Below are 18778 nucleotides of genomic sequence, written 5' to 3'. Positions count from 1 at the left end.
CCTTTCTGCCTTGAAAAGTATGCTTCCTTTAAGGCATAGCTAAAATACATTGTTTGTTGCATGTTGTTAGAGAAAGAAACTGTAAAATCATGCATTATTGTCTGAAGTTGAAAGTCCTTGAAATGATCATGACGACGAGATTCCGTTGAAAAAGTAACCTAAGCTAAACTTAAAATTGTGATATAGCCTATCTATAAAAATCACTTTGGAATAACTAAATCATGTTAAAATCATTAAGTTTCACCCCTCTCTGTGCAACTGTGAAGCCATTATCTATGTTGCTGAGACAAACCCTCATGTGACAAATATTCACCGAAAATCCGACATAACTGCTGGCTGTTTACACAGAGCAGAGAGGAGAGGACAGGAGAGGTTGTGGAAATGCAAACAGTTCAATATGTATAGCACGTGGAGACCCAATTTATTGTTAGTGTCCAATATTCATGACACTTGTGGGCACTTGGAAAAGTGTTGTATATATAAATTAAATTGTACTTCAATATATATATATATATATATATATATATATATATATATATATATATATATATATATATATGTACTGTATATATATATACTTGAGTTTGACATAACTGTGTAATTCTGCCCACAAGCCATTTTTGAGTTGTCTCCACGTCCAGCCATGCCTATGCTGATTCCACAGAGGTGCAGGATTTACAAATTGCAGAAACTATTGAAATTGATCTGATTTCCGGCTCTGAAATTGTGAGGTTCTATCATATGAGTTTCAGTCATTCATTTTCTGAAAGCTTTAACACCTTTGACAAAGTAAAACTAGTCACCTGAACTGATGCAGGACAAAATATTTTAAGAAGTATTCAAGTTACTTATTACTGCACCACCTCAATATAAATGTTTTAACAAAGGGAATTGTTCAAACGTAATCAGACCTACCCACAATCATTTGTTTTTTAACATAAATCGAGCCATTTATACTCAGTAGCCCTGACTAAAAGCACTGCTTGGCTATTTCGAAGCCAAAGGTTCAAGAAAATGCTAGACCAGAAAAGATGAACCCCCAAAAGATTTATTGCTGAAGCTCGGCGGAGTGAAAAAGTATTTACAAGATTACAAAAAACATGCCTAAGTGAAGAGTCAATACAGGGAAAGGTGCACAAAATAAAACAAAGACAAATAAGAAAATGATGTACAACCAGATGATATAGAAACACTCCACTCATCTTAAATAGTGCAATATGATCTTAAATATGAAATAACAGTAACATGAAATAACTACAATTTATATATCCAATTTCTTCTACATCTACTTTATGTTTGCTAAGTGTATAAAACAAAAGTGTCTCATCATCATAAACTCTCTTCAAGATGATTTCCATTTATTCCCATTTACATATGGAAACATCCCATTAGGATAGATGACATGATTATAAGTACCATGGTACGATTACATTTTTTTCACATCATTGCCGTATCATTTATACCAAGGAAGGCTATCCCTTTAATACTGTATTCCTGGTTTTATTAAAACATTGTGGGCAATGTTGCAAATCAATGAGCCAGACTTTTTTTGTACCAATTATTTCATTTGTCGATTTTGATTATTTTCCAGAAAATTCTCTATGTTATAATTTCCATCAATATCTCAATGTACTGGAACCAGTCTAGGACATTTCAAGTAAAAAAATCACCTACTTTTAAGGTGCATGAAGAAGCGAAATATTTTTAATAGGCAAAAACTCTAGAAATACTTGTAATTAGTAGTGTGGTCTCACTATTTAGTTGTTATTTATAGTACAAGTACTGCAGAAGTTTTGACCCTTTTAGTTTGGACTGTTTTTTTACCAGAAACTTTCCTGTAACTGAAGTGCTTCTCAAGCGTGAAGTCAACCCCCGCCTGCACAGATCAGTACGTATCCTCCTCCTGTTCTTGACGGTGAAAGCCCATATTCTGCTTTCTCACTAGTTCAGCATAAAGATCGCCTTTCTCCAGCAGCTCCTCATGAGTGCCCTCCTCTTTTACCATCCCTTCGTCAAGGACGATGATATGATCGGCCTTCTCTACGACGCTCATCTTGGTGGAGATCAACAGCACTGAACAGTTGTTTGCCTGCTTTAACAAAGCTTGGTGAACCTGTCGAGTACAATTATGACTTGATGTTACACGTGGATAAACAAAAGTAAATAATGAGCAAAATTTAAGAAACTTGAGAAGAATTTCGAACCTGATATTCATTCTCTGCATCCAGGTCACTGGTGGCGTTGTCCAGTATCAAGATTTTGGGTTGTCTGATTAAAGCTCTGGCAATGGCAATGCGCTGCTTCTGGCCTCCAGACACCTGGCCTCCCTTCTCCCCTGCATCTGTGCAACAGAAGAGCATAACGTCATTGTGTTTATTTTCATTTTTGTTGAACAGTGAGTTGTTTTTGCATTAGCAAAGACGACAAGATGGTCTGCTTGGTAACAAGAGGACTTCATTAAATTAATCGGCCCTTTCACAGCTGTCAGCAGGGTTTCTGTAGGGCTTGATAAGGTCAATTTAACATTATTAAAGAGCATTTAATGCCACATTGAATGCAAATTTTTAATATCCGTTTCAAAATCATACTATGTGATGGAAAACCAGCATGGACAATATAGCCTAAAGTTATTTAGGTTTAAACCAAATTCATTCAATACTTTTTGTCAGTGTGTAATAATAATAGAAAATAGAAATTATTAATGCATTTGAGTTTTATTGAAGTTTTTGCTTACACTTTCCTATGATAGGACACTGAGCTTTATTAGCTAGTGTAAGTGGTAATAATAATATTGATGTCCATTTAGTTTAAGGACTTTTAAAACGTTCCAGGTCTAGATTCATATTTTTCAAGAACCAATGAGTTACATTACAAATACAGTTTTTCCACTACTAAGTATCCATTCTATTAATGTGCAAACATCTAGGAATTTAAATTTAGGGAGTGATAAAACCCATGTAAAGGACCCCACTTTAGGATTCGCTCTAATAAATACTGAGTTTGTGGGTCAAACCTGTGTCGTATCCGCTTGACAGCTCCACGATGAAGTCGTGGGCACTAGCCAGCCTGGCTGCCTTGTACATATCCTCATCAGAGGCATCCTCACAACCGAACTTGATGTTCTCCCGCACAGAGCGAGCAAACAGCACACAGTCTTGGCTCACCACAGCAATCTATAAGCAAATAAGATGCAGAGGAAACTGTTAACTGTCACAGCTGACTCTAAGAATGGTTTACAATCAGGGAAAAAAGTGTTAGTAAGTGTCCTAACAATATTCCTGCGACAAAGAAGGGAAGTTAAAAAGCCATTAGGAGGAATCTGAGTTGAAACTTCCAATGAACTTTGATTCGCCTTCCTTATATCATCATCATTGTACAGCTCGGGGCTATTTCAATTTCATTTTCTTCCGTTTTATGGTTGGTTATTTGTCATCTTGAGTTTTAGTCAATTTCTGTGGTACAATGCCTTATTAAATCCTTAAGGGTTTCAGTACTTCAACACAGTCTTTGGTTCATTATGCCTTTTTTTCATCTGTAAGTCAAAATAAAGAGTACAGTATGTTTTTGGATTCCCTGTTTAAAAATAGGGCTACAAAAAAGAGATATGGGAATTTGAAGTTAAAATACTGATTTACATGGTGAAAATGAGATCTCATCAGGTTACATTTAAGCTTCCTATTCCTATGTGCTCACTGCAGGTCAGATTAGATGACAAAAAATTATAATTAAAAACGGAAAACATATTTGTGACAACCAGGCGGCAACCTCCGTGTCTGAGCATGGAGGCAAACCAGGAAGTGCCTTAAGCTGCATTCTTCCGAAAATTCCAGCAGGGGGCGCTAAGTTTGGCTGCAAAAAAATCTGTCCATTCATTTCAGTGCAAAATGAGAAAACTTGTTACTTGATTTATTACCTCAGAATTTTTTTTCAGGACAACACTATGGTCTCAATCGTTAGTAAAAAATCTTCTTCAAGACAATCTGATGTTAATAGTTCAAATAATGGCCCCATTTAGAAGAAAATAGAAGATAAAGAATCATATGATTTGGGGCGTGGCTACCTTTGATTGACAGGTCACTAACAAGGCGAGCCATCATCAGGAGAGAAGCAGAGCAATTTGTATCCACGACAACGTGTCAATAAAGTTATCTTTAACGTTATATAGATATAAAAAAGGACGTTTAGCGGTTTGGTCTCATAACTTTGACCCTTTCACTGTATTTTCACTTAATGACAGTTTATTTGAATGTTTTGTTCAGTAAAAATGTCTTGTTCAGCGTTTGGTTGGACTAACAGACACTACTAGGAGTCGCTGCTCAGTTTTCTGAGGTCAGTAACATACATTTTGTTTTTGTTTTTTGCTAGCCAAAACTAACATCCCAGTTAATGCTCCAGTTAATGCTAACATGAATTAGCAGTGACTTCTCTGAGTCAGGTTGAGGTGTAGAGAGGCTGTAGTCAGTGATCAGATCCCTCTCCTCCTCCACAGTCCAGATATGGTCTGCTCCCCGTATCGGAAACAAGATGGAGACGAGTGTAACGCTGAAATCGATGCTTCTAACGGGCCACAAACCAATGGGTGATTTCACGGTGACTACGTCCATTTTTTATATAGTCCATGGTGACAACCCACCTTATCATGTAGGTACTGGTCTTTGTAGCTGAGCAGTGGTCTCCCATCCAGAAGGATGGCTCCTGCCTTGGGCTGGTAAAATCTCTCCAGCAGCTTGACACAGGTGGACTTCCCTGATCTGTTAAGGCCTACAAGGGCAGTGACTTGGCCTGGCTTCATCTCCAGAGACACGTCCTGATATAAGACAGAAATGGTTTGAATTGGTAAATAGTTTTGTGTGATAAAATATAATTAACACACAGGAGATAGACACAAATACATACCTTGAGCACGAGATTGCTTTCCTCTGTGCTGCCAGAATATGAAAATGTAACTTTTTTGAATTGAATGTGTCCCTCAAGATGTTTGGGCTCCAAAGAGCCCTCTTTGGGTATTTTAGGTTCGCGATCCAAAATTTCAAACATCTTCTCCGAGGCACCAATTGCCTTCCTAACCTCGGGGTAATAACGCATGACAGCCTGGAAGAGAGGTGGTAGAATGAGGGAAAGCAACAAGTCACCGCATTAGAGGAAGCAAGTGCAGAGACATGACAATATTTCAATCCTTTTATCTTGACTGGTGGCTCACCTCAACAGCAGAGGCAAACTGTAGCTCATAGAGGACGAATGACACCAAGTCTCCACTGCTCACGTCCCCTCTGGTGACCAGAGTCCCTCCATAGTACAGAATACACACCTTCAGGGCCAAAGTGGTCATCTGGGGCAACATAAACAATGGTCCAAACATTAAAGACAACTGTGTGAAATTAAATATTCAAATATTTATTCAGTTTTCCTAATGTGCTCAGTGTGTTCTGTTTTTAATTCACTTTCTGGCAGTAAACAACTGACACAGTCTCATACTCACAGACAAACATATGCTAAGAAATCACTGTCAGATCAGTGTTCAACTCACGCTGTTAGCCCAAGTTGAGGCTGCATAGGCTGCTGCTTCTTTTTTATTAAGGGCGAAAGTTTGCTCCATCTGTCGCCTGTACCTCTCCGTCTCACCGTCCTCATTGGCGAAACTTCTCACTGTCTTCATGTTGGAGAAGGTCTCTGTGGCCACCTGGTTGGCCTTAGCCAGTGACTCCTGAACCTTCACAGCAATAGTCTGAAACATTGGTGAAAATTTAAAAATATTTAACATTTTACATGATGGATGGACGACAATAGCTGGATCAGTTGGATTTTTCCTTTAACCTGCATTTACTGTTTTTTTTGGCCACTTGAGGGCAGCAAAAAGCTATGAGCACAATGCTAACATATTGTTATTATCACCTATTCACCTTATATTATTACCTTATCACAGCAACGTGTCCATGGCAAGTCAAATATTCATTCACCCTTTATCTCTTTGTAACTGCTGGGAGAAATATCTGTCTTTGGCCATGATAAACCCCACTATGTCCACTCGTTAATTGCTAACATTGTCTGTCTGCTGTGCAGGGAGTTTACCCACCATTCATCACAGCTTTTTAAACATGATATTAAGGGGTTTTCCCCCCTTTAACAAAATGATTAATCCATGCAGAAAATCCTTTCAAGACCCATTTTAATCCATAGTTGTATCCATTATTTAATCCCATAATGCATGCTGCAACTGCAAACAATAAGTGCATTTCCATTAGGTACTTTTCCCTCAAGTGATGAGCTTTGGGTGTGGCTTGGGAGAGAGGATCCGCCCAAGATCCGCCCAACCTCACAGGTAGCGGCTCAGAAAGTACCTGCCTCGGGTAGGTAATTTTCTGAGCCGCTACTGAGCGGAGATTTTAAGATTGCCTGATTCATTGCAGACTGGTGCAAACTGGACACTGAGGGGTTAACAGCTCCTGCTCTGCTGACTGCAGCTGGGAGAGACTGCTGCGGGAGGACTGGGCCGATTGTGAGTGCTTTGGGACAGAGCTACTTGTTAAGAAGAGTAGGAACAAGTCTCCAATAACACCAGAAAAAGTCACTAGATTTGTTGCTAGTCGCTTTTTTTGAAAAAGAGTCGCTAAATGTAGCAACAAAGTCGCTAAGTTGGTCTGTTTGGACCACGTTGGTCAGCTGCTACAAAAGTACCTGTATGGAACAGAGGCTGAGGGGAACTAACTCATGGGCGTAGCCAAAACACTCAGCCGCTTTACAAAAAGTACTCAGTGGAAAGACGCTTAATGGTGAAGCAGTGAGTATGAATCTAAAAGTAAAGTTGTGGGCTGTAAAAAAACAAAACAATATGCTTAAATGCTCCTTATAGCTGAGGGAAACTGCAAAATTTGGTGATAAAATACACACGCTAAAATAACCACAAGGGCGCTCTGAGAGCACAGAGCTCCGCAATGATAACATAAGTTAAAAATAATTGTGTATCAGCCCCATGATTCAGACTGAGCCTTGGCCCACCCAAACAAACCAACTAAATGAAATGAAAACATCTAAAAAATATCAGTTTAAGAAGCATTAAATATGATGGGACATTTAGACATTTAGAGAAGTGTTGTTTACCTGGTAGAGATGTCCAGTGAGTTTAGGTATAACCCAGATGATCGGGAGTCCCATGCATGTGAGCAGGGTCATTTTCCACGACTGGGTCACCATGAAATACAAGAGGAAGGCAAAACGCGATGTGTACCACATCACAAGACTTAGTTTCTCACTCAGCGCCTCGCTCATATCATTGGTATCCGTGGTAATGCGGGACACCAGTTCACCTGAGAAAAGAGGTGTGCATTAGCCTTGTGGATTTGAACCAGTCCACACAAATACTGTTAAGTACATCAATAAGGAAAGTCATAATAATAAGGAAACTGAGCCTTGATTTAGCTATAAGTAAAAAGAAAAACATATTTAGGATTTATTTATCATGCCTTGGCTTACACCAAAATATTTCCCCTAAAAACTGAAAGTCTTTAGTAAATCTAGGAGTTTTACTGGTGTCACGCTCCCATCATCTCCATGGTTAAGTTTAAGGTAGTAATCTGCTCTGTTTCATATCAGTCTTTTCCTAGTCTTGGGTTTGGATCATATCAAACGTCTTTGATATTATCTCAAGTCTCAGTGACGTAACACAATCACCAACCAATAGATGAGCAGGGGAAAGGTCCCCGGTTCAGACTGGTTCCAGACCGGCCAGTAAAACCACTTCCACAGGAAAAAGGAACATTACAATAATGCTAGTAAGCTCAGTCCTAAATACAAATATAGTGATGTCATATATTTAGATTTTTGGGGGCACTGTTTCTTAGTAAAGAGAACAGTAAGACACAGTTAAAATGTATAAATAAATGTATACATAAATAAGTAATAAATAATAATAATAGTAGTAATTAATGAAAGTTGATAGAGCTGACAAATATAATTATTCAATTAGACACATTTTAATTAAATAGGACATAAATGTATATCATGAATTCATTTCTAAATGTTCCTTTCCTTTATTCTTCCTTATATCTATTTTTACTGTAAAATAGTCAACTTTTCATGTGATAAAAACAGAAACCCTTTTTCAGTTTGTGAGGGGGCATTTTGTGGCGTCTTCTCTACTTTTTTGTTGTTGTTGTTGTTTTTAACACAAACAACTGCACACACTAGAGCAGCTGTTTCTCCTCCATGTTGTAAGTTTTTACTAAGAGCATGATGGGGAAAAAATTGCATGGTAGGAAAAAACTGCTAAGAGAATCTAGTTGTAGTCTTGAAATAGTTTCCCTGCAAGATTCACAATCTCAGTGTGAGACTAAAAACTCTAAACACTTGTCTTTAGATGTGACCAGGTGTGAGCTGATAGTTTTCCGGGAGTCTTTTCCAAATCTTTTTAAAGTCTTCTGATGTAGAGGTAGCATTAGTGTATATGGTACTCTCTCCTTTAAGTTTGAGTCAGTTGTACATGCAGTATATATACATGATTTACCTGTCGGATTGCCCTCAAAGTAAGCAATCTCCTGTTTCACAGCAGCCTGGAAGACGGCTCCCTGCACTGAGGTGTGCACGAGGCTCATGGTGACGTTGTACATGAGGTCACATGCAAACTCGAGCACAGCGCTGAAACATACATCACAGGACACATTATAGGGCAAAACATCCAAAATTCACTTTTTTTACATTGCGATAAAAGGAGTTTACCTATATTAAATGTTATAAATACAAAGTATTATTACTACATTAAATAGTTTCATTTGTGTAGAAATATTCAAAAGGAATCATTATCTAAATTAATCCTGTATAACCAGAGTGGGGTGACTTTTATGTGTTATCATCTGCATAATATGTAATTATTTGTGAAGAATACAAAGAAAAGCATATTAAAGCAAACTGTACCACTAAGTTTGGGTTTGATGATATATTCAATCTGACAAAAACTAAAAAACTAAAAACTAAAAAAGAGAGAGAGATGATAAAGATATAAAGATGAGATTCGTTGATGTTGTACAAACTTAGAACCAGTTATGTTTTAAATACTTGAATACAAAGATAAAATTACCTGGCAATAGTCATGAGTGTCATGAATGTGATGGCTTCTGTGAATGCATCAGGTGCTTCTTCATTCATGATCCAGTCAGCCACACGGCCAGTGTACTGAGGGATGGCCATCTCACCTGAGGTTACAAGTTTACATTTTAAATGCCATAAATATTATTTGTGTCATTATTTGATATGTTTTGTTTATATATATTTATTTCATCCATTTGTATGAATATTGAGTTGTGAATGTTAACCCATAAGAACCCATGGTGACACCTGTGTAACAAACACTTTAGATCTTCTAGAATCTCCCATTTTCAGCTTTATGCTTCACATTAACTCATTAAATCCCTAAGAGAGGTATACTCAACACCCTGGTGTGGTGGTCATGTGACAGTCATGTGACTGTGACAGGAAGTGACTTCTCCAAAATATGGCTGTGACTGGAAACAGAAATGTGAAAAAGTAGCTAATTTCAAAAAGCTTATTTTTTGTTAGGAGGCTAAGTTTAAACCCATTTAACAATTCTAATCCGTTAATAGGGTGTCCTGTATTGCATTTAACTTATTCTGACCATATTTCCTGAACAGATGAAAGTCACAATTTTTATATATGTTATGGAGATGCAAACAAAAAGGCAAATTGTTATTTATTTTTATTTATTATTGATTTATTCTTATTTTATTACTAAACAAATCTGAAAAATAATTTATTGTTTAACAGCACTATTAATGTCACAATTTTGATAAATGTTGTAAATGTAACATTTATGTCACATCACACATCTTTGACATTCGGGGGTAGAAATGTGTTATATGGGGTTCACTTGGTCTGTGGTATATCTCCCATTATTTTCCTTTAAGGATTACTGGGTCTGGGTTCTTATGGGTTAAGTAGGAACTAAAGTTCAGTTTGCGTTGCACTCAGACACTTTAAGGTGCAACAGGTAAACCACACACGAGGCGAGACGTTATTCCATCATGTGATGTCAAAGAAGTTACTCCCTGTGTTGAGAACCAAAGGTTTTCATTTTTATATTCTGAACCAGGTAATTTTTCAAGTTACTCATTTCTGGTCAAATTCAAGCATTTTTCAAGGACTTTCAAGGTAAATTTTCAAGCTTTTCCAGTATCTTACACCGGTTATTAATTGCATGTTTAAGATGAGTACTTACATACTAAAAGGGGGAGATTTCACTGAACCATACCAACAGAGATGGTATTACACTTTTAGGAGGAACGGTCATTTCAGATAGGCTACTCAATATTTTTTACATTGAACATGTGATTATCTATAGTCTATAGATGGATATAGTCAGATTGCAAGAGAAATACAGTAAAAATTTCAAGCACTTTATCGAAAATCCAAGCACTTTTTAAACCTTGAAAATACAACATTTAAATTTAAGCATTTTCAAGGATTTCAAGCACCCGTACGAACCCTGTTCATAGCTCTGCTTGTAAAATGGCTTAGTCCAAAGTTAATGCACAAGACTGCAAGAACTGTTGGATTTAACTCCAAAACATTACAATTGTGTAAGAACAGTACACGCTAGTAATGTTAAAGTCGGTCACTAGTAGTAAAACTCCTGTGTTTTTGTATAATCAAGTTGTCTTTACTTATACTGTTCATGATCATTACACTAGAGGGTCCAGCAATGGTCGGCTTGTATTGCCTTGTTCAAAATCAAACGCTTTACCGCGTTCTTTTATCTACAGATCAATGTCTCTCTGGAATTATCTGGCTCAGTATCTCTGCTGTATCTACAGTAAATCAGTTTTTAAAAGGAAACTTAAAGTCTATCTAAGACAGTAACTCATCTGTTGGGTGTGTTGTGGGAATGATCTGTCTTGAATAACTCAGCTGAATTTAGTTTTTGGGTAGGTTTAGTAATTTTATTATATTGTCAACTATTGTGTGGGTTTGTCTATTTTATATTGTACGTACTTGTTTTGTTTTTATTTGATATTTTCGTTTTTGTATAGTTCTTACTTGTGGTTGTATTGTATGTTGTATGTGTTATGGACCCCAGGAAGACTAGCTGATTGCTATGGCATCAGCTAATGGGGATCCTTACTAAAATGAAATGAAAGTAGAAATTAGCACCTCATTTAAATTAAGACGTTGCCTCACCATAAGAAGAGAGAACCACGAGGAACAGCACAGCAACAAAGCGACCACGGTATGGCAGCATGAATCCGATCAGCCTCTGCAGAGGGGTACAGGTCTCCTTTTCAGGCTTCTCAGAGGGCGCCCCCGTCAGCAGAGATGAGACGTATCGACCCCAGGAGAGCAGAAGAGACAACACATAGCGACTCCAGTAGATCCACGCCACAACTGTCACAACGTAACCCTGTAACACCTGCAAAACACAAATCCAGAAGTATATCACATGAAATAAATCTTTTAATAATGATTATAACACATGTTAGGTTAAAAGCAAACAATTGAAACATTTCTTGTTCTATTCAGACTGTTTGGTTTTGGTTTCAGTCTTGTTTCTCTTTAGCTCTTTAGTTCCAACAGCTTCATTGCATCAGTATTGCTGAGAGCTTGGATCATAAAATTTTCACTTACAGAAATTGTAATACATTTTTCAAAAAAGTGAGTTTATTCAACTTCTTTCTGAAACAAATGAAATGACTTTGAAATAGTCACTTTGTCTTAATAATGGACATTTTCCCATTTTTTCCCTCAAGAACACATTAAAAAAAGTGAATTACACTGGAGATGTGTTAATTATGCTTATAAAGAAAGCAGATTGACGAGGTCTTTAAGTAAATGTATCTGAAATTTCACAAATCCAAAATTAGAGATTTTCTATTTCATGCTATTACTAAATGAATGCTTCTTTTGGTTGCTGGCAGAGACAAAGTAAGACACTTTTTGGTCATTTGCCACTATTTTAAACCAGGCCTTAAAGGTAAAGGCAGTCAACAGGTATTCAAAAGGTTGATCAGTGGAAGAAATGATTCTTTAGGTAACAGAAGAAATAGCACAATGAAAAATATTCTATTATAAGTAAAAGTTCTACATTAAAAATCATATGTAAGTAAAAGAAAAGAGGTAGAGGTGTACTTCAAGTATTGAAAGTGAAAGTATGTGTTGTGCAGCAGAATTCCCCTGTCAGTGTTGTTTATCATTTGAATAGTTATTGATTTGAATGATGTTGTTGGTGATGTGGAGCTAGGCTTATTTTATGTACAACATAAACCCATTAGGGCTCTTTCACCAGTTCCACATCATCATAGCACTTTTCGAGGACTTTCAAGGTCCATTTTCAAGCTTTTCCAGTACCTTACAATGGTTGTAAGTTGCATGTTTTAGATGGGTACTTACATACTAAAAGGGGTAATTTCACTCAACCATACCGACAGCGATGGTTTTACACTTTTAACAACCAAAAGTACAGTTTGCTAATCTCCATTTTCAATGTATTATTTTTTTCATTGAACATGTGATTATCTATAGTCAGATTGCAAGAGAAATACAGTAAGAATTTCAAGCATTCTCAAGGACTTTATCCAAAATCCAAGCACTTTTCAAACCTTCAAAATACAACATTAAAATTTAGGATTTCAAGCATCCGTATGAACCCTGTCTTTCTTAAGCATGTTTTTAGTTTGCTTTTGTGCTGACAAAAATTCTCAGATGCTGAACTGGAAGTCTAGCATTTCTTCTTTCTTACACAACATGATCAGGGAGCCACAATGCATCACAGGCCCTGCTCTAGATCTGTCACCCCCAGTAACACACTCACATACCTAAAGAGGTGTTTGGAGAAGCGTCTGCTAGTACATCAATGTGATCCATCCTGAAACTTAACGTTGTTTCAAACACATCAGCATAAGAATGTGCAAAACACAGCCACCCACCCTTTCCCAGGAGTGCCACCCCCACAGCTCCTCCGTGGCGGACCACCCCAGTGTCCAGAGAAGAGTGGTGTACACCGGGAAGTGAAAGCAAAGGACCCCTAAGCTCTGTAGCCCCTCGAAGCTGCTCATCCATGGTAGGCTTCCAGGATAGGTGAAGATGAGAAGGGCGAGGAGGCAAGCCCTGATCAGCCCACCTCCCCACAGGGCGATGAACGGATGGGAGGGGATGAGAGGTGAGAGCTGGGCCAGGCGGATGGCGTGCACCACACACACATCCAGGCATACAAAGAACGCCGGGGAGAAGTAGCTCATTTTCTGCATAATGCACAGGTTCTGCAAATAGAAGTGACAAGTAGGGTCAGTGTCTCCATATTTATGTCTAAAAGAAACCGCAAAAACCAGTGAGACAAGAAGTAGTTTAAAACAAAACAAAAAAAAGGGGGGGGGGGGGGATAAAAGTCCAGCATCCAGAACCTTACTTAACCAAAAGTATGTCAGTATTATCAGCAAAATGTACTTATCAAAAGTAAAAGTTAGGGTTGTCACAAAACTAAAATTTTCAACTCGATACCGATACTCAGGAAAATATTCAATACTCAATACCATTTTCGATACCACAAGGATAAAAACATTATTAATTATTAAATTTAACAGAAATATTTTTATTAACAAGAAAAATGCAAAAAGTGATGTATGTATAAATGTAAAAATTAACAGAACCACAGGTTAAATATTTATAATAAAAAACAGTTGTTCAAAAAGAAACTGCAACTACGATAACAAGCTTCAGGTCTGAGGTAGTGCAATAAATAAATAAATACAATAAACAATAACAATTAGAACAATATTTTGAGGTTGTATGCTGTGCAAAATATAAGGCAAGATTGATAAAAAATAACAATAACCTAACTTAAGTGTTCATTCCTTGGCTAGGTATGGCTACTTTTGAAAATGAGTATCGTATCAGGATACAACGTTTTAGTATCGATACTTTTTTGAGTATCGATACTTTTGACAACCCTAGTAAAAGTACTGCTATTTTTTCAGCTTCATGATAATTCATTTTACAGCCAATCTGGGAGGGTTTTTAGCGAGGGTTTTTGCCAATTTTGTCAACCAATAATCAGATTATCATATTATCAATATCAGAATTCACTGGATATGAAGGATAGAAATAATACTAATAATAATAATAACTTGAAAGGTAACTAAAACTGTCAGAAAAATGCAGATGAGAAGTATTCACATATTTTACTTAATTTTACTGCAGTGTATACATACTCACAACAAGTAAAGGTTATGCAATCAAAATCACACAGAAGTATTAACATCAACAACGACTCATATATAGTATATTACTAGTGATCTATTTTATACAGTCTATGCTAGTGATGCATTAATGTTGCATTAGTGTTGCAGCTGGTAAATGTGAAGTTACTTTTAATTACTTAATATAGTGCAGAGAAGTTTAATCCATGATATTACACAAAATTGTATAATGTATTTATATTTTCTATCAATAATCTAAATCTGCAAAGGAAGTAAAGCTACCAAATAAATGTAGTGAAGTATTTGCCTCTGAAATGTTGTGACGCAGTAGTTATATAAAATGGAAATACGCAAATAAAGTACAAGTACTTAAGTGAATGTACATAGTTACATTGCACCACTGTCTAAAACATGAAACACACACTTTGCACATAAACAATAGGAATACGCAGCTCAATATTAAGCATATTATCCTGTTGTAACTTTATATATTAGGGCAATATTAATTTGCACTTGCATGTCCTTCATGGTTCATGAGGGTTGGCTTTCACTGTGCAGCATTACTTTCATTTTCACCTACAAGGCTGATTTCTTTGAAACAGCCTGGCAGAAACTCAGAGACAAACCCATCCACAGATAGACGAATTAGCACAACACTCAAAAACACAATATAACTATTATTACACAATATAACTATTACTACACAATATAACTATTACTACACAATATAACTGTTAGTATCAGGTCAAAATGTACAGTACAGCAGCAAGTACAGTAGCTAGCAGCATTATATTAGCAACTTACATTTCCTGTGGTCAACCCAAGTTTGACGCGGTGGTTTGATATAAGTCTGATAACGTTAACCGACACTGATATTTCCTCAAAACAAACTAAAAAATTGTCAATTTAACGATTTACAGCCGGCTGCTTGTCCAACCGTCGACCGAGCGACCGAGCTCAGACTGTCAAACTGAAACCGAAACTTACTATTTATACTCTCTTACGACGGAAAGTCCCTTCCAGGTCTGCCACGATGGCGGACGAAGACCAACGAGGGCTGAAACACAATTTGATTCAAGTAAAACTGTATTCATTCTAGCCTCGTTTTCATAAATGTTAGTAAAAAGCAACGGTAACGTGTTTTGCAGCCAGGTAATACAGTGTAATAGTGATACCTAGTGTGTGTGTGTGTGTGTGTGTGTGAGCCATCTACAGTCCAACAGCGACACCAAACGACCAAAAGGTGGAACTGCAACAGCCTTATTACAACGTTATTATACTATTGTGCTCCATAGACTGAATGCACAGATAGTTTTGCACCACAGACCTCAGTGGAGGAGCGCAATTTGTGATTTGTGGTTGAAGAAAACAGAATCCGTGACTCGTGGGGAAGATTCGAGCAGTTGTATTTATCGATTTGTGTTTGTGTTTTAAAAGAACACAACTATTTTTGTGAGAAATATTTCACATACATTGAACATTTATTGCACAAGTTCAGATTCAGATTTGCACATTTTTTGCACGATTTCCACAACTTCACATTGTTTGATACAGGTACACAAATATGTTTTGCACCAAACATACTACAACAATAGCAAAAATGTAAGCGTGTCAGTTTTTTAATCTGTGACTTGTAAAATAGGATTTGTGCACCTGTAATCAAGAATTTGTGAATGTGTAAGTGTTGTGTTGTATTTGTGGAGAAAAAAAATCTACAAGTACACAATTCATAGAGTATGTGACTTCAAATTTACTGATACGCATACACAATCACTGTACACAACTACAGATTCCACTGTTAGAGGTGCTCAAGTCTTTTGCACCAATAATACTTTCATATACATTTTTTAACGTTTTTTTAACTGGCCAGCCAAATGGGTTATAGGTAGGTCAGTGATATGACACTTATTTCTACATTATTTGACCTCTGACCCCAAAAATGTAGTTACTGCTCTCTGGTTTTGCTGTAAAAGGATCTAATAGTAATGCAAAAACAGAGTGGAGTAACAACAATGTTGTTGTCTTCTTTCAGCTTTTATATTTTGTTTTCAGTGAATAAACATTTTCAAATTGATTTTTGTTAAAAGTGTATTTAAAAGTGTTTAACAACTCTATTCAAAGATGGGTTTATATTAGACACAGTTTAGTAGAATAAAGTCATGAGAGGTCACTGCAGCCTAACAGGAAACCCAGGACAAGGCTTCTTTTCAAAATAAAAGCCCCACAAAGCAAGTAGATCTAATAGTTTAGTGTAATAAAAATACCTCACAAAGTCACTGTATCCTGGTAGTTTAGGAGAATTAAACCCTGAGAGGTAACTGTGTCTCAACAAGAAATCCAGGGGCATGAGTACTTGTTGCAAAGCAACGACAAATTTAATACAATGAAATGTTCTAGTTAGAACATAATCAAAACAATTTATTTAGCTTATAGTTTATTATGAGGACCTCTTTTTTTCCTGCTCCGGTATCTTTACCTGCTGGGTCTTAAGTAGTGATGTGCCAGTGAAGCTTCATTAAGCATTTTCATTGATTTCTGAGCCCACTAGATGACGCTCTCTGTTCAACAAAGAGCTGAAAGCACACTCAATTACCATTGCTTGAGCCTTCTTCTTTAAACCAATAGCACCATCTAGTGGTCTCAGAAAATAATGAAAATGGTTCATGAGGCTTCATTGGCACATCACTGGTCTTAAGGATCACTTTTGAATGTATAGAAATGCCCATTTTAATGTTAATTTACATAAATGTGTTATTGGATGATGTCTTCTTTAGACATTCACAAACAAAACTAGTAATGATTTTTTAAAATTAATTTACTTCACTTCTTCCCACAAAGTTAGTGAAACAGGTGCCAATGGAGTCTCATGAACCAATTTCATTATTTTCTGAGCCAACTAGATGGTGCTATTGGTTTAGATTTTTAAAAAAGGCTGAAGCTATGGTGATTGATTGTGCTTTCAGTTCTTTGTTAAGTGCTGTGATTTAGAGACTGAAAGAAATTATTCCTTTTCATTCTCCAAAAAAATGGACAATTTGTTTATAAAATGTCAGGAAAATGAATAAAATTCACCATCACAGTTTTCCAGAGCCAAATGTCTTCTTTTGTTCAACCAACAGTTTAAAAATTTCAGTTTACAATGATAAAACAGAGAAGAAGTTTATCCTCAGTATTTACTCAAAAAATAAATGCTAATGAATCCTGTGTGCAGTATTATAGGAACAAAAATTAGAGGTGTCGTGGCAAGTCCTCAGATCCCAAACATTTTTAATGGATGGGTATTTACTTAAATCGTTTAAATTCTGATCATATCTATAATGCACTCTGCTGGACCAGCTGGAAATTAAACATGTTGTTCTACACTGGAAGGTGGCTCTGTGGAGTGAAAAACCTGCAGTCAGAGAGAGACACAATAATTCTGTACCCATTGTAATAACTAGAGGTGGGGGAAAAAATTGATACAACATAGTATCGCAATATTTAGTGTGGCCAAATATTGATTCATGGCCTCCAAGTTGCGATATTTAGCGTTCTGATGGCCGGCAGTATTTTCGCTGTGAGAGCTTGCGGGCTCACTTTTTGGAATATACTGGAAATACTTGTATCATATGAAACTAGAAGATCTAAGGAATCTATAGGCACCATGTGCATCAGGATATCTTGTCGAAATAACGCTGCAAAGTTGAGATTTTTTTTATTTTTTTTTTTAATAACATGGAGAGCAGTGAAGCTCGTTGCGTTTGAAAGTTTGATAAAATGCTACAGTTGTTGTCGTCTATACATGTTTGATATCAGTTCAGTTCAGTTTGACTGAATAGTTTGTTGGTCAGTCTGTGGGTTTGACTCTCATTGTGAAGAAATAAAAAGACTTAAGTGAGATGAAGAGACTGAGAATTTTATCTTATTTGACAAAAATATTCTTGATTTAATTTAAATTTGTGGACACAAAATGCAGTTAAACAGTTAAATCGCAATATATTGTATCGCAATACTCACCATATTGAAAAATGCTTAAAATATAATAATATATAAATAATATCATACCTTGACTCAAGTATCAAAGCTGATATCTAGCCATTTTCCATGGTGTTCTTGATAATAACTGAAATCATTATCTAGAAAACCATGGAAAATGTCTAGATATCAGCTCTTAGATTAAACTCTAATGAGCTACTTTTGTTGTTATCATTGAGACAGCCTCACACAGCCAATGTGGCACGCATCAACACTGAAAAGCCATCCATTTAGGTTAGGTTAATTAATTACTTTATTAAAATCCATCAATTGGGAAATTCAAACTCTGCCTTTAATCATTTTTTACAAACAAGTGAACACACCATACAAGGAGCAGTGGGTAGCTGCATTTCGGTGCACCGGGGAGCTGCCTGGGGGGGTTAGTTCTCAGTATAGGTCACTTCATTCCTTGACTGAATCCTGGGATTCGAAACGGCAACCCTCTGGTTACAAACCAGATTCCTTACCTCTAGGTCACGCACTGCCCAAAGTAATGAGTTTCCGCCCGGGGTTGAACCGGGGACCTTTCGCGTGTGAGGCGAACGTGATAACCACTACACTACAGAAAC

The 18778-nt window shown here is 36.8% G+C and overlaps 1 protein-coding gene and 1 non-coding gene across 3 annotated transcripts; both read right to left on the bottom strand.

The window, feature by feature from the left end:
• Positions 1 to 1032: 1032 nt before the first annotated feature.
• On the bottom strand, positions 1033 to 15368 carry tap1 (transporter 1, ATP-binding cassette, sub-family B (MDR/TAP)). 2 transcript variants are annotated; one of them, XM_059340220.1, is made up of 13 exons: positions 15000 to 15368; positions 12927 to 13259; positions 11185 to 11413; positions 9071 to 9185; positions 8501 to 8631; positions 7099 to 7304; positions 5528 to 5725; positions 5201 to 5329; positions 4897 to 5091; positions 4634 to 4807; positions 3014 to 3173; positions 2205 to 2341; positions 1033 to 2113 (listed from the first exon to the last, which is right to left on the bottom strand). In XM_059340220.1, the coding sequence occupies exons 2-13, from the start codon at positions 13245 to 13247 to the stop codon at positions 1886 to 1888; spliced, it is 2223 nt and encodes a 740-aa protein (XP_059196203.1). In that variant the 5' UTR covers positions 13248 to 13259; positions 15000 to 15368; the 3' UTR covers positions 1033 to 1885. The 2 variants fall into 2 exon arrangements, with proteins under 2 accessions (XP_059196203.1, XP_059196204.1); XM_059340221.1 differs by having other exon boundaries at positions 15183 to 15368.
• A 3337-nt stretch (positions 15369 to 18705) lies between these two features.
• trnav-cac (transfer RNA valine (anticodon CAC)) lies at positions 18706 to 18778 on the bottom strand. The gene has a single exon. It is a non-coding gene; the product is annotated as a tRNA-Val (tRNA).

The sequence above is a fragment of the Centropristis striata genome, chromosome 8 (genome assembly GCF_030273125.1).
Source record: "Centropristis striata isolate RG_2023a ecotype Rhode Island chromosome 8, C.striata_1.0, whole genome shotgun sequence".
Classification (NCBI taxonomy): domain Eukaryota; kingdom Metazoa; phylum Chordata; class Actinopteri; order Perciformes; family Serranidae; genus Centropristis; species Centropristis striata.
The sequence above is the reverse complement of the archived record's forward strand: the minus strand, read 5'-3'. Positions and strand labels throughout refer to the sequence as shown.